The sequence below is a fragment of the Cotesia glomerata genome, linkage group LG3 (genome assembly GCF_020080835.1).
Source record: "Cotesia glomerata isolate CgM1 linkage group LG3, MPM_Cglom_v2.3, whole genome shotgun sequence".
NCBI classification, from domain to species: Eukaryota; Metazoa; Arthropoda; class Insecta; order Hymenoptera; family Braconidae; genus Cotesia; species Cotesia glomerata.
In genome coordinates this window covers 16,983,868-17,000,814 of record NC_058160.1, presented here as the reverse complement: position 1 = coordinate 17,000,814, position 16,947 = coordinate 16,983,868, and the positions used below count along the sequence as shown (strand labels likewise).

The window sequence follows — 16,947 nt, the reverse complement described above, 5'->3', positions numbered from 1 at the left end:
TACTATCATTCGTATAACATATCACTACCGGTGTTATGCTTCCATCTAGTGGATGTTATTTTTATTTATTTAAAACTTTAATTACTGTAGTTCTTTCGCCCGGGAGTATTAAAATACTCGGTTTCAGCGCGGGAAAGGAATCATTTTAAATAAAAGAATTCTATTTAGACGTTATTTAATTTTGATCAAAATTATTTAGTTGGTTTCAATTTATTATTCAAGTTGACAAAATATTAAAAGCTTCAAAATATAAAATTGAGGTTTACAATGACGTGATCTTAGCAATCTAAACTCTCGGTAAGAAGTGTCGTTACATAGTTTTTCCGAAGAGCTTCAAACTCCGTTCTTCTCCCACCATAACTTCCATACATACTTCCACTCTAAGGAATACATAAGCACACACATTTTCTACTACATATAAATGATCCTTATATACTAACATGTATTTTCTCTATATCTATATATATTTATTTCAGCCTATCGGCCTGAAAGTTAGACTTCACTAATATACACTTTTAGCAATACAGTCATTATGTTTATTTAACTATTTTTATTAATTTAACAGACCCTTTTAAAATCTATTTATAATAAAAATTAACTTATAATTAACTTGAAATTAAATTACAATAAAAATTATAATAAACTATAACATGAAAATATATATATTATATTGTTTATAATATGTTGGATTAATGTTTGAGTTTGACTAATTAATAACTTGAATTAAATATTATTTCTATTATTTTACAATCGGATTTTCTAATAAAATTATAAGTCAATTTAATTATTATCATGTATAAAAGAATAGACATTATCGTTTAATTATAAATTAAACAATAATTAAATAATGATTCAATAATAAATTAATAGTAAATTAATTAAATAATAATTATTAATTATAAATTAAATACAAGATTATAATTATTAACTATTTCAACTTTTTTTTTTTTTTTTTTTATTTTAACCCCGCTTTTCAGACTTCTGTCTCGATGGGGGTCCGGCCGAGACCGGAAGGGGACTCCAGGCTGATCGGTACATTAAGTTTGGCAGAATAAGTTTGGCGGTATTACATACTTTTTCAGCCTGGAGAGTAATGCGGCGATGGGCCGACTTTGGGGAAACTGCACGCATTTGCCTGTGCCCCACCGGTAGCACAGGGCTTGGGGAAACCATCGAAAAACCCAAACCTGTACAGCCCGGCATGAGTTACGAGCACCAATGTTCACTGAAAATTAAATTTCAGCTCACACCGGGATTCGAACCCACGCCTCACCAGTCCCAAGCAAGCATGACAAGCATTATACCGCTTAGCCATGGGACTGGCTAACTATTTTAACTTAATTTTGTTTGACTACAATATTATATAAAGTTAGATTTTAACAGTAAGTGTTATTTAACAATATTATTTTTGTTTAGTTACATATGGTTTTTTATTATTCTTTGTTACTTTTAGAACAAGGGTTTATTGAGTTTCACACGTGTCTTTTACGACTTTTCCTCATAGGGTTTTAAATTCCATGTGGCGAGAAATAGTCATTGAATTACTCAAGTACCTTTTATGGGTTCTGAAAATTCGGTTACAATGTCCTTTTGTACCGAAATATGTTTTTCCCTTATTTTATTTTATTTTCTTTTGTAAATAAAACAGAGTTAACCAAAAGATGTTTATTAAAACTGGTAAGAGTAAAAGCATGACATAAATGATTTGAATATTTACTTCGAACATAAAATTTAACTGATTTTAATCATTTAATATTTACTAATTTGAATATTTCGTTTGAATTCACGCTCTCATAATAGATAGCGCTCTAATAACAGGTAGCGTCACCTGTTGGATGCACTAGGTGCATCACACCGGGCTTCCGTAGGGATGCATCGATAGGACGAAAGGCGACATAATGTTACATATATGTGTGACTGGCATCACAATCACAATGCTTGAAGTGATGCTCAGCAGGTAGCACCACAATTATCTTTCTCGGTATATATACTTTTTACGACGTAAATATACCAAATAACACAACTAACTCACCTCCCACATAGATATACGAACACGCATACATACATACTCCCGAATCGCACACTCTTCACACGTGAGCATATACACATTACACATATATAATTGCAATTTCATATAATGGCGTTTATCTGTACTTGGAATAGAATTCATTTATTATTTTCGCTTATGAATTTTGTGTTCTGAAAAATTAATTAAGAATATTTATGTGTTATTGATATAAATATAATTTAAAATGATTATAGAAAATCCAGAACAATTTAAAAATTGGTTGACCACGGTTTTAGAACCATTGTAAGTAGGCCTTTTTTACTTTACGTTTGCGTTCATTTTATTAATCTTTATATTTCACATAAATTTTTGTTCATTTTTTTCTGTATTAATTTGATTTAACTTTAAGATGTTATTCCAATTAATGACTTAACTTTCAATATTAATTTTAATTTTTTTGTAACGTGGCATATTTATTGTCCATGTATTCATTTGAATAGCTAATTTTCTTTAATGAAATAGTTGTAGATTATCGTTTTATAATGGTTATTAATTTAATATTATAATTATAGGTGTGATGCTGATCCAGCTGCGTTGGCTAAATATGTTTATGCTTTAGTAAAAAAAGATAAGACTTTAGAAGAGTTACAAGAAGGAATGGTTGAACAATTAGATGTATTCTTGCAACATGGTATTCAATTTTATAATTTATTTTGATAAAAACATTTAGTTCGTATCTCTTAGTTATTCAACATTAAATATGTATACGTGTTTCAGAAACTAAGAAGTTTGTAGACTTGTTGTTCAAAACATTAGAAACTCAAGATTACTTGTTACAAGCTCCTCAAGGAAATCTGACTGAACCAATATCATCTCCACGAATCAACCCTTTCGAACATTCAGTAAATTCTGAACAATTAGTAGAACCAACTGTAACCCAGTTGTGTTCTATTACAAATCCTGCACTTTCAGTACAAACTAATGGATCTACAGCTACTTCGACACTGAATAAAAGAGAATCTCGAAAATCTGAATCTGAAAAAGAGGATAAGGATAAACGAACTAGAAGCCGGTAATTGATTTTAATTCAAATTTTGTGTTTATTTTTTTTTTTCACTTTAGTGCTGCCTAACAGTGATGTGTATCACTGTGTAGTATTGTTAAAAGTATTTGTTTCTTAATTAAATGAAGAGGCCGTTTTCGATCACGATCGAAGTCACGATCAAGGTCGTGGGAAAAAGATCGACGCAGATCAAGAAGTCGAGAGCATCGTAGAGATCGAGAACGTGACAGAAGCCGACTGTGGAGAAACAAATCACCACCATCTACTGTGAGACGTCATGAAAGGAGGTTAGTAAAACAAAGTTAATTATAAATTTTGTGTTTAATTATTTACAGTTTAGTGTCTATGTAACTTAATTGAAAGAATCAAGAATACGATGATTTACTTGATTTGATGATGATATTTGAGTTATTTTTATAAGGTTATTAAGACGTGTCATAAATGCGAGTAGTTATTCTTGATATAATCGTGATGAAACTATAGTCTTGTAGTAATGTTACTTTTTCTATGTTAAATACAAACATGAAATAAATACTGTCAAGACCATTCAAACAAACTAGTGGTCTTATAGACTGCCATTTAATTTATTACATTATTAATTAAAAGGATAAAAAAGATATCCTCATATTCGATACACTACTTAGCAATCTAGCTTTTTAATCGGAGTCTTTTTTTTTTATTTCCCGTTATGAAAATCAACGGTTTTCAAGAAATCAGGAAGTTCTGGGTCTTACCTCAGTTTTGAAAAATCAAGTTTTCATTAGATAGTGTGTGTGTGTGTGAGGGGGGGGGGTAGGTCGGTGAGTGGATGTAAACCTCTCATAACTTTTGAACGGCTCTAGCGATTTGAACGAGAATGGCGTCATTTGATGGGTTTTATTGCCAACAGATTTTATGTGAGTCTGGATTAATTCGGCTCAATAGATTTTGAGTAATCTTAGAAAGGAATTTATCAAAAAAATTCTTTTTTGCACGACTCATGATGCGAAGCATCAGAGAGTGCTTTACGATCGAAAAATTTTTTTCGCTTCATTTTGGCAACTATTTTTATTATTATAGCCTTGTTAGTTCACGGAATCAAGATATTTTGCATACTATTATCGAGATAATTTAATGGAGATTAATTCCATACTTTTTAAAAATAGATTTAGTGCAATAGAAACGGAAAAAAATATCAAAATAGGTCAAAAAATTTTCCTGTCCGTCATGTATGAAACTCCGGAAGCACTGTAACTTGTGAAAAAATCCATTATTTGAGTTAATTTTTTTTTTTAAATTCTAATCGACAATTGTAGGTCACCGAATGCGAATGGCTAATTAATTCAGTGTCGTTCAATTATAATTAATAAAAAACAAGAACTACAAGATTGTATATCTATATATATCCATGTAATATTAACATGGATGGTGATATATCTATATCTATAGATATTATGTACATTTATTCCACCAGGGGCGCCTGTGCATTACCTTCCTAGTACAGCTGTTTTTTTAGCGGTTTTATATATTTTTTTTTTTTTCACATTCTTTGTTTTAAAAATATTTTATAATTAAATAGGCATTATGAGTCGTGCACTTTTAGATTTTTCAAACTTTTATTAACAACTATTAAACTAGTTTATCGATCGATTCTAAAATCTAATCAGCTCTGTTGTTCACAAAACAACATCAATTACCGCAAACCACATAAGAATCAGTTTATTCGTTCAAGAAGTATCGTTGTCAAAAAATTTCGAAAAAATTGTTTTTTTTTTTTGCATGGATAATTGTTTTTTCAAAAACTTTAATATGTTGAGGAAAAATTTGGGTTGAATTCCTCTCACTGTACTCTTCTTACCAGAATAGTAGCCTTCCCCCCTAGAAGAGAAAACGTGTGAACAACTTTTGATAAAACATTTTTCATTTTAACAAATTTGATTTCACATTATAAATTTTAAAGAAATAATTTCTTTCTTTTATCTCCACGCTGTGAAAATCTATGATTTTCAAAAAATCGTGATTATTGGTTTCGGACCGATAGAAAGTAAAAAATTTAAAAACTAAACTTTTCCAAGAATTGATTTTTCGAATATCTTTTACACAAATACAATGATCAATTCCAAACTTTAATCAGCTTCTAAATTCGAAAAACGCCTTTGATTGCTGAAAACCAGATCAAAATCGGTCAATTTTCGAAAAAAGTGATTTTAACTTCCCGCTCAGAAAATTGAAAATTTTAAAAAGTTGGGAAATTATTAGTTTTACCCCGTTTTTCGAAAATCGAGTTTCCAATAGATGTTGACGTTTTGAGGTCTTAGGAAGCTTCCCCGAAAACGACAAAAAAAATTGTTTGAAATGTGTTTTTTTAAATAACTTTTAAACAGCTCTACTGAACGATTCCAGCCCGGTCAAAATCGGTTGATTCGTTCGTGAGTTATCGTTGTCGAAAGAAAACCGAAAAAAGTGTTTTTTTCAGAATTACTTCGAAATTCCTCGTTCGATTAATTTGAACTGAAAAATTTTTAATGATGCCTAAAAAACTACGTCAAATGCTGCCAACCGCATGAAAATCGATTCATTTATTCAAAAGTTATTGCGGTTTGAAAATTCAAAAAATAGTGTTTTATTAAACTTCTATCAGACTTTTGAGCTCAGAGAGCTCAAAATGACACGGACATTATATATCTGAGCAAAAGTGTCCATTGTCGCGAAGTCGTAACGCCTACTGTTGGGGTAGTACGGACCGCTAAACCGAATTTTTTCATAGGATTCTTGTTTTTCTCTCATTATCTCATAAGCAACAAGACCTAAAGAAAAAATGTGAACGATAATTTTATAGGAAATTCAATTTTCTATAAAAAAAGGTCCTCAGCACCAAATCACTAAGATAGATATTTTCTAAGATATTAGTCATTGAAGTTTACGTAGCATTCGATTCCCATAAAATGTCGAATCGAATCTTAGAAAATATTGATTTTTTTATTTTTATGATAATTTTAATTTGTAATTACTAGGGTGATTCATTTTTAGGCGATATTTTTTTTTCTCTGAGCTACCTGAAAATCAGATACTTTATAAAAAATAAAAAATTATGCCACCGGGTAAATGGCTTCAAGTGCAATAACGGCTTAGCTCATTTAAAAATTCAATTTCCTATTTAAATAACACAGAAAAAATTTTTTTATCGGTTTCAACTTGATTTTTTGACGTGAAAAAAATTTTTTTGGGAAAAACGCGTGTATAGCTTTTGTAGAGCATAAAATTTGCTACAAAAAGTTCCTCTGCGTAAATCCCCTCCGACCAACAGCTTTTGAGTTATACAGCTGCGCAGATGAATGTTTATTATATTTCACATTAAATTATTTCTAAATCAAGATTTATTATTTTTACATCAAATAATCTATATATATATATATATATATATATATATATATAGCATATATAGCTATATAGCAGCAGCATATATATATATATATATATATATATATATATATAATCAAAATGATCTTTGTTTTAGACTCAATCACGCCTAAAACACTGATCGTATCGATATGAACCCGAGTCGAAATTTAGAGCCCATTTAGAACCTTCTAAAATCGGATCTATTTCGGACTTAGAGGCTCAAACTAGAGCCTGTTTCCATGTTCAAGTAGGTCCGGTTTTGGTCCCACAAGCGCTACAAATTTCCGTTTTCAGCGCTTTAGGGTTCAAAATCGGACCTGATGAAAATAAAAATTAGATTCGATTTTGAGCCCCTGAGTCCTCTTTTATTGTTATTTTTTTATTAATTAATTTTTATTTTCCTTAGTTGCCACGACTGGCCCATGCCTGGTTACCAGGACTATGCCCTAGTCAACTTTCAAGTCTGCCTCATGCTATTTGATAAAAAATAATAAAAAAATTAATTTTTTAAGCGTTATTTTTTTTTTTTATTTGATTTTATATGTAGAGCTAACGCAAATTCAGACTGTTTGACTCTTATTTAAACCTAACTTTCGCTAATCATAGAAATAAAGTGAAAATCGCATCCGTCCTATCCGAGATTCGAACCTGAGCCGCGCGCTTGCTAGACCGATACCTAACCCCTACACTATGCGACCGATGAGCTATCATGCATCTCATCATTCTCATAAGCTAAATCTATACAGAGTGTCCCAGAAGTAACGGACGCCATTGTAGCATCTGATAAACAAAATAATTCTGAGACGAAAAGTCCTTAGCCATTTTTTAATCAGACGCATAGATAATTAATTATTAATTAAAATAACGTCCTTCTATGCGTTAGAGAGAGAGCACTAGTGTCAAGTCAAGTGCGTTCCAACAAAGACGCTTGCACGTGTGAATGTGTAAGTAAATATGTGTGACTACGTTAGCTATAGAAACTAGTTAGTCATACAGTTAGTTGTGTCTTTGTTTGGCACATAGTTTACTGGACACTGGCGCTCTCTCTCTCTAACAAATAAATAGACGTTATTTTTAATTAATAATTAATTATCTATGCGGTTAATTGAAAAATGGCTAAGGACTTTTCGTCTCAGAATTATTTTTTTCATCAGATGCTACAATGGCGTCCGTGACTTTTGGGACACCCTGTATAATGATGAAATGTGACGGTTTAATATTCATATAATTTATGTTATTTAATATTGTGTTTTGATGAAAATTAACTATTTTTTACACATGGTTATTAATTAAAAATAAGGAAAAGTCAAGTCCTTATATTACTCTAGACTTTGTACATCACTCTGTGGATTTTCAATATTTTATTATGAATTTTAATATATAAAATTATCAATATTAAAAATTTAACTGTAAATTATTAAATTTTTATTTTTTTAAAGACCATATCAATTTTGACGATATGTAATTGTTTTGGTTGAATAATAAATTTTCAATTTTGGCATTTGCTAACAAATATTCGTTAAACAATAAATTTTTACAATAATTTTAAAGAAATTAATTGTTGAATCAAGGTGAAAAATTCTTGAATCAAATAAAATTCACTTAAAACAATATAAATTTCTTAGTTTAAGAATTTTTCTTTTCAGATCAAGAAGAAAAATTTTTTTAGTTAATAAATTTAATTTTTAATTATTGATGGAAATTTCAATTAAATAATTAATAGAAAAATCAATTTCTAATAAATATAATTTTCGTGTCATTTTGAGTTCTCCGAGCTCAAAACTCTGATGAAGTTTAATAAAATATTATTTTTTGAATTTTCAAACTGCAATAACTTTTGAATGAATAAACCGATTTCTACACGGTTTGCGGAATTCGACGCAGTTTCTGAAGCCTCAAGAAGCATATTTCAGTTTAAATTGATCGAACTAGGAATTTCGAAGTAATTCCGAAAAAATACTTTTTTTGATTTTCTATCGACAACGATAACTAACTAACAAATCAACTGATTTTGACCGGGCTGGCTGCGATCAACGTTGTTTTTTGATGTTAAGAGCTGATTAGTTTTAAAAATCGATCGGTAGATCCGTTTAAAAGTTATTCCGAAAGAACCACATTTGAGAAAAATTTTTTTAAGATTTCTCACTTTTCTCAATTTTTTAATTTCGATAGACACAAAAAAATTAATACCATAAACTCAGTAAAAGGTCAAAAAAAGTAAAACAAGTTGAAAAACTCATATGATAAACATTTTCTGAAGGTGGCCCATTTTGCCCCACATTTTAAATTTTTTATTTTCAATAAACAGAACAAATTAATGTCAAATACTTGGCAAAGGACTAAAAAAAACGTAAAACCAGAGAAAAACATGAAGGATTTCAACATTTTTGTCTTAATAGGTCCGTTTTGCCCCCCCCCCCCTTTTCTCTTACTTAATGATTAATTAACTTTAGATTTTCTATTGAATGGCCAAGGTTAAGTTATCCACTCTTGACCCAAGCCTAGCACACCATTAAATAGCCAGAGCTAGATGAGCCAGTCTTGGTTCAAGTCTGGTTCACCAAAGGAACGGCCGAGACTGAGTTGTCTAGTTTGGGCACAAGCTTGGCCCCGTCGTTCAACTCTGGGGACTCCAACACAGAAAAAAAGGTTCACTTGAGTCAAGAAAATATTTTTCTTCCTAATTTTTTTTTGAGCGAAAAAAAAATTTTTTTTGACACAAGAAATTTCACTTATTCCAACAAAATTAATTCTCTTGCTTTAAGAAATACGTATCTTAATCCAAGAAAATTTATTTAAGTCAAAAAAATCTTCTTGTTTTAAGAAAATTCAGCCACTTGCTCCAAAAAATTTAGTTTTTGATAGAAGTAAATTTTCTTGTCTTGAGAAAATTTCTCTCTTGCTCCAAAAAATTAAATATAAAGATAGAAGTAAATTTTCATTAACATTTTTATTGATTAACATGTCAAATGGGAAGATCAAATAATATTGAATTTTTTTTTTTTCATTCAATATGTATTGCACGCTAAAATAATATAAAATGGGTTTCAAATATTCAAGAGAAAAATTTTCTCAAGGTGAGAAAATTTTTTTCTCAGCTTAAGTAAGTGGCGCTGCTTCCCTAAAGTATCTAAAAATCTTGATCAAATACAAAAATTTATTGTAACAAGTATTTATGATAATTGGAATTAAGAAAAAATGACTTCCACCAAGAATAGAATTTCAAGAAAAATTTTTACTTCGGCCAACACAACTTCGGCCTTCCTTCAGACACCCGAAAATTTTCTTGAGCCAAGAATTTTATTCTCCAGTCGAGAAATTTTTCTTTCTGTGTACATGGGTTAGTTCATATTATTTTACTTTTTTATTTTTAATTTTTGATTTTTAATTTTTTATTTTTTATTTTTAATTTTTTACTTTTAATTTTTAATTTTTAATTTTTAATTTTTTAAAAAACGGACTTGAGGGTTCAAAATCGGACCTCTGGGTGAATGTTCGGACCTGTGGGTTCAAAATCGGAGCTATGGGACTACAGGGCTCTCAGTCGGATCTATTTCGGACTAAAGGGTTCTATATAGGCTCTAAATTTCGACTCGGGAAACTACAACTATTCGATGCAAAATTTTTCTTTGATGGTTTATGACTATTAATTTTTCGAATTTCAACGTTCCTCCATTTTTTTATTGCTGTTTTACTTTTATGAACATTTGTCCCGCTAATAAAAACAAAAGACAAGCATTTTCTCTTGATTCTTTTGTTTTCATGGATTTCAACGGGGTATATTAGACGGATTATGTTCGTTTACATTCAGCTAAGAATCGACTTACACACTCTCACGCACCCACACGCTCACTCCCACTCACCCACGCGAAGGATCATCAAAGGATTCCCATCTATATAGTCACTCATCATGAAATCTCGGGAACCATAAAACTTAGAAACGTGAAACTTGGTAGAAATATTACTTTTGCTATGTAGAGGTAAGCTAAGAACGTATTTAAAAAAATTCTTCTCCCAAAGGGTATTGCGGGGGCGTTAAAAATAAAAAATTCCCGTTTTTAAAACTCGAAATTTGGTAGGAATCTTTTATTTATAATGTAGAAGTCATCTCGAATAGGATCTTACGAAATTCCTCCCTCACATAGTAGTGCGGGGGTGTTAATTATCAAAAAATTCATATTCTTCAAATACAATTTCTACAGATATAAAATTTAGAAGAATCTCAAGAGAAACAGGAAATTACAGAGATGGCCTCCAAGGTCAACGGTTTTGAATATTCTTCTTTCTTAATAATTGGATATCAGCTAAAAACGAATTTCGCGATAATTGACTTCATATGTAGGTTATGTCAGAATGGTGAGTAGAATGTAAAAAAATGTTTTCATGTATAAACTAGAACTTCTTGAGACATGAAACTTAGGACATATCTATTAAACTTCAATAAATTCAGTAAAAATTTCTTTACAACAATCGTCTCTTTAGTGGCAGAGAAAAAGTCATTGTAATGTTTTCAAAATTTAACATTACATGTAGTTATTCAGTCACCGGACTAAGAATTTTACATTTATTTTACTGTCGCAGATCACATAACCGATGAATTCTTTTATTGCGGGGATGCGTGGGAATGTAACAGATCAAAATGAGTGCATTTTCCAACACGGAAAAAAGTAAACTGTAATATTTACTCGGATTCCGATCAATTTTTATAGTTTCAAACAGTAAAGCGGACATCGGGGTGGCAAAAATATAAATATTACAGAACTTAATGTAAAAAGTATAAAAGCCACAATTTATAATTTAATATCCAAAATGAGTGATTAGTAGCTGTCACTATAGTAAATAACGACTCTTTTATCTTAAAAAATTAGTTTCAAACAGTAAAAATTGCCATTTCAATATATAGTCGATATTATGAGGAGAAGGGGAACTTAGATGAAAGAGAAGGGGGTCTCACTCTGGGAGAATTTAACATTTGAAACAGTAAAAATTATACTTTTAAAATATACATTTTACCAGTTCAAGCGAGTCAATAATTACAGTTTGATTTTCAGCGTTGCGTTCAAAATTTACCATTTTACTTTGTAAATATTGACGTTGCTTGTATTATAAATTTACTAACTTTATTTTATACTTTTTACGTATCATAAGATCATTTTTTAGGTACGAAATGATAAATATCAAAGTCTGAATTCTTAATTATTGTACTTTAACATTTTAGACATTTACATAGCGAATATTACTGTTTGAAATAGTATTTTCTTCCATGTAAAGAGTAAATTGTAACGTTTAAATGGTAAATATTTTAAAGTGAATAGTAAAATCACGATTTTACTGTTTGAAATGGTAATTTTTAGCAGTTGATCATTATTTATTGTAAATCGACTGTTATTTATTACAGTTTACTTTTTTCCGTGAAGCATTTGAGATATGGAAAAGAAATTTGGCTACTTATTTCAATAGAATTCATAAAAAACATGTACATTAATTTTCTATAAAAAATTAACGCCACGGAGAAAATTTTAGTTAACGGAAAATTCGTCGCATTTTAAGCTAGGCAGATTTCAATTTCACTTATGAGACCTGCAATTACTTCAATTGAAACTCAATTCTTATTTCAAATTTTTTTTATTCGTGACAATTTTATTATTCATTTTGTTAAGAAAGCCACGGAAATGTTATAATGATTGCGCATTGAAAGTTACAATTAATATTAGCTAGAAAAACCACATGGATAAAAGGTACAGAAAATTCGAGGGAATTTGGAATCTGTACAATTTGAAAAAATATCGAAGCTTAACTCAGAAGCTGTTGGTCGGGGGAGGGGGGGGGGTTACGTAGAGGAACTTTTTGTAGCAAATTTTATGCTCTAAAAAAGCTATAGCCGCGTTTTTTCCAAAAAATTTTTTTTTACGTCGAAAAATCAAGTTGAAATCGAAAAAAAAATTTTTTCTATGTTTATAAATAGGAAATTGAATCTTTAAATGAGCTAAGCCGCTATTGCACTTAAAGCCTTTTACCCGGCGGTATAATTTTTTATTTTTCATAAAGTATCAGATTTTCAGGTAGCACAGAGAAAAAAAATATCGCCTAACGATGAAGCACCCTAGTAATTACTCATTGATCAAGTTGCGAATTTAACGAAAAAATTTTTTTAATTATATTTTTCTAAAGTTTTTTTATTCTTAAATAATTTACTAAGATATCAGGTCTATGTAACGTTAAACTAAACTACATGTATGATTAAATACCATAAATAAAATATTTTAGAAAATTTTATCTACGCTGTAAGCTGATTTGGTACATAGTTTATGTTGCGAACGGTGATGCTGTACTGTTTGAAAAACTTTTTGTCGTTCATCTTCATTGCTGGTGAAAGTTTTATTGAATCTTCGAGTCAGAGCTACTCCTCGCTCAACAGTATCATTCACAACCTTCAACTTTTTCAATGTTTCAGAACATTTTTGGTACTCAGATTTTGATTCCCATGTAAGGTAGAATTGTAGGGCCCATTTTTAGTTACTTGATATTTTAGTTAATTTCTAAAAAATTTAACTATTCAAATACAATTTTTATTAGAATTTATGAATTAGTACATTTATACGAATCGAATTCATAAAGTCTTGCTCTTATAGAAATATTTATACAATAATTTGAAAATAAAGTGGTCAAAAAAGGTAAACTGGCCACAAACAGTATTTCTACCCTATATAATTCAAAATTTAAAAATTCATAAGAAAGGTTAAACTGTTTAAAGATGAAAACTGAATTTGGAGTCACAAAATCGCTGAGGTTCTTTTCACTGAGTGAAGTAATTGTTTTGTAAGGCACTGAGTATTGTTCATTTGATTTCTTAACAGCTACAATATTTTTAATTTTTTTTCGCAATTTTCAATTTTTCTTCTGGTAATACCGTATTATCAAAGAGCGCCACGCAAGCAATTTGTTTATGCAAATACCATAGATGTTTAGATAATTTTCCAAGTGCTGCAGTAGCGATTCCCAGATGAAATTTTCGATGTTCGAGAAGATCTTTTTCTAATTGTAAGTCTGAGTTCGGGGCTTTTATCGCGTTTGGAACAGTGAACGATATTTTCACGTAAAACAATATAACAAAATCACAAATTTTACGTAAAGAATCTGTATCTCTCGCTGATACTTTAAGCTGCTTGAAAAATAAATATAGATAGATAGATTTGTTACATTGTACAGCCGTAAGAACTGCCTTTTACAATTTTTTCATCACAATTGTACTGCCTCTCTCTATTTCACTGCGTTCGAATTTTTCTTTCAAATTTTCACTGCGTTCAAAGTTTCTGCCTTCCAAATTTCGCACATAGATATCGCAACCTGCTCTTTCAACTTTTTATAATCTCTGCGTATCTCTTGCGGATGTGGACCGACTTGTGCTTCCTGTACTGTTTTTACCCTATTCCTCACCTCTTTCGAATGGCTGTTGGAATAGTGGCGATGAGGAAACCACAGAGAAAACCCATGTCAGTACAAGTCGGCTACCGGAGCGACTCTCGACGGTTGGTTTGGAACTATTCGAATAACCGTCGGGGCTCGAACCCTCGCCTCACGGCATGATGTACAAACGAACTAACAATATAATGACTTGGCCCGCTCGGCCATCCTGCCGCTGAAAAATAAATATATTTTCAAACAAAAAAGAGCTTCTATAAGCCACCTTGCATGGTGACAAATGCCAGGGGCTTCAAACTGAATTTCATCACCTCCCATACCACCAAAAAATCTTTAGAAAAATATAATTAAAAAAATTTTTTCGTTAAATTTCCAACTTGATCAATGAGTAATGACTAATTAAAATTTTCATAAAAATAAAAAAATCAATATTTTATAAGATTCGATTCGACATTCTATGGGAATTTAATTCTACGTAAACTTCAATGACTAATATCTCAGAAAATATCAATCTTAGTGATTTGATGCTGAGGACCTTTTTTTTTTTTATAGAAAATTGAATTTCCTATAAAATTATCGTTCACATTTTTTCTGTAGGTCTTGATGCTTATGAGATAATGAGAGAAAAAACAAGAATTCTATGAAAAAATTCGGTTTAGCGGTCTGCACTACCCTAACAGTAAGAGTTACGACTTCGCAACAATGGACACTTTTGAAGAGCATATAATTCTGTTTTTGGACAAGATTATACCATAAAATGTCACTGAGCTAGAGAAATGAAAAAAAAAAATTAGAAAAATGGTTGACCCTAAAGGTCATCCTTGCAACTTCCCGCTAATTCCATACTTAAGCGCTCAAAATTGCAGTTATTACGTTTTTGAGCTTAAAAATATAAATTTCTTGTCATTTTGAACTCTCCGAGTTCAAAAGCCTGATAGAAATTTAATAAAACATTATTTTTTGAATCTTACAACCACAATAACTTTTGAATGAATGAACCGATTTTCATGCGGTTGGCGGCATTCAATGCAGTTTTTTAGGCCTTACGAAGAATCTGTAAATTTAGATCAATCAAACTAGGAATTTCGGAGTGATTTCGAAAAAACACTTTTATCCGTTTTCTTTCGTTCACGATATCTCGCGAACGGATCAACCGATTTTGACCGGACCGGTGGCGATCGATGTGGTTTTTGAGGTTAAGAGCTGATTAGTTTTTGGAGTTGATCGATAGAATAGTCTGAAAGTTATTGCAAAATAACCACATTTATAAAAGATTTTTAACTTCCCGCTAAGAAAATCAATGATTTTCGAAAAGTCGGGAAGTTATAGGTATTACCCCGTTTTGCAAAAAGCGAGGTTTCAACAGATCTCGACGTTTTGAAGCTCTAAGAAGCTTTCCTGACTATTTTTACGATGATGTCCGTACGTCTGTGTGTTGTGTGTGTGTGTGTGTGTGTGTTTATGTGTGTTTTTTCCTTATAAGACGCTGCGCATAGACTGCGACAGCTGACCAGTTATCTTCTTTTTTGATCATGCAGGTTACTAAGCTCTCAGGGGAGAGCGTGGTGCCAATAGTTTCATCAGTACTGCTTTTGTAGTCCTTCCACCGGTCACACTCAAAGAACGTGTACTCGACGTTGTCAATTTTGTCTGGGCAGTATTTGCACGTTGGTGTGCTGTGCAGTCCCATCTTAAAAAGATAGGCATTGAGCTGCTCATATCCCGTCAATAGCTGGGTTAAGAAAAAGTCCGTTTCTCCGTATTCCCGAGAAAGCCAGACGTTGATTTTTGGGATCAGGCGTGCCGTCCATCTGCCCGTCTCTCCCGATGTCCATCAGTCCTGCCACTCTTGTTGCGTTTCCGCCTTGATCCTCGTTCTTGCGTCCTTCATGTTTTCGTCACTGTTTTTAGCGTCATAGAGTTTCGCTCTCTCAAACGCGAGTAGGTCGATGGGTGCGGCTCCCGCAATGACCAATATAGCCGCTTCGGAAACCGTTCGATAGGCGCAGGCAACCCTGAGAGCGCCTCGCCGCTGCACTGCCGCTCTTTTTCGTCGGTAGGTCTTCTGTTTCAATATGTCTGCCCATATTTCTGCTCCATAAAGCAGTAGTGTTGGTCATGATTCTTGCTAGGCTAGACACCGTCTTGCTGGCTTTCTAGCATGCACTGTCGAGGTGTTCGCGGAAAGATAGTTTCTCGTCTATCATCACCCCTAGATAGCGCAGGGCCCTTGTTGACGTCAGTAATGTTCCTTCCATGTCCACAGCGAATGGTTTTGGGAACCATTTTTGACGTTTCAGAACAACCATCTCGGTTTTATGCTTGGCGAGTTTCAGGTGGTGTTTATCAAGTCAGGTCTCGACGGCGTCAATGGTTTCCCGAACCAGTAATTCAGCCTCTTCTACGCTGTCTACTACTATCGTGGCCGCAACGTCGTCTGCAAAGCCCGTTAGCTCTACTTGCTTTGGTAACGAGATTTCAAGAGTTCGTCGTGGTCCGCATTCCATAGATCGGGCCCCATTATTGAGCCTTGCGGTACGTCAGCTGTTATGGCGTATTCTTGTGGGCCTTCCGTAGTTTCCGCTATTAGCTTTCTTTCGTCCAGGTAGTTGTCGACTAGTGCCAGATTCTCTGGCCCCGCGTCAAACTTGTGCTCCAGAGCATCTAAAATGTCTCTCCAATTTGCGCTGTTAAATGCGTTTTTGATATCTAGCGTGAGGAGGAGACATACTTTACGAGCTTTGAGGCTACCAGACCATGCTTGTGTTGCTGTCTTTATAACTTTCTCGATCGTTCCGACTGTCAAACGACCTTTCCGGAAGCCATGCTGGTTGGTGGCAAAACCTCCAGCACGGTCGATGTCGTTGCGAAGTCTTCTTTGTATGAGCTTCTCGAGCAGTTTTCCAGCAATGTCTAGCATACAGAGTGGTCTAAACGACGAAGGTGTTACGGGGGTTCCCTTTCCTTTGTCTAAAAGAACCAATCTCTGCCGCTTCCAGACCGCGGGAAACGTGCCAGTTGCCAAGCATGCGTTGTAGGTGTTCAGGAGTATGTCTGGGTATTCCAGGGCTAC

The 16,947-nt window shown here is 32.5% G+C and overlaps 1 protein-coding gene across 1 annotated transcript in view; it reads left to right on the top strand.

The window, feature by feature from the left end:
* The first annotated feature begins 2,084 nt into the window (after positions 1–2,084).
* LOC123262304 (zinc finger protein swm) overlaps positions 2,085–16,947 on the top strand; it is an 84,442-nt gene continuing 69,579 nt past the window's right edge. Inside the window, exons 1-4 of the mRNA XM_044724488.1 lie at positions 2,085–2,311; positions 2,581–2,699; positions 2,786–3,080; positions 3,200–3,358. Coding sequence (XP_044580423.1) covers positions 2,253–2,311; positions 2,581–2,699; positions 2,786–3,080; positions 3,200–3,358 — 632 coding nt within the window. The 5' untranslated portion in view covers positions 2,085–2,252. The remainder of the gene's footprint in view (positions 2,312–2,580; positions 2,700–2,785; positions 3,081–3,199; positions 3,359–16,947) is intronic.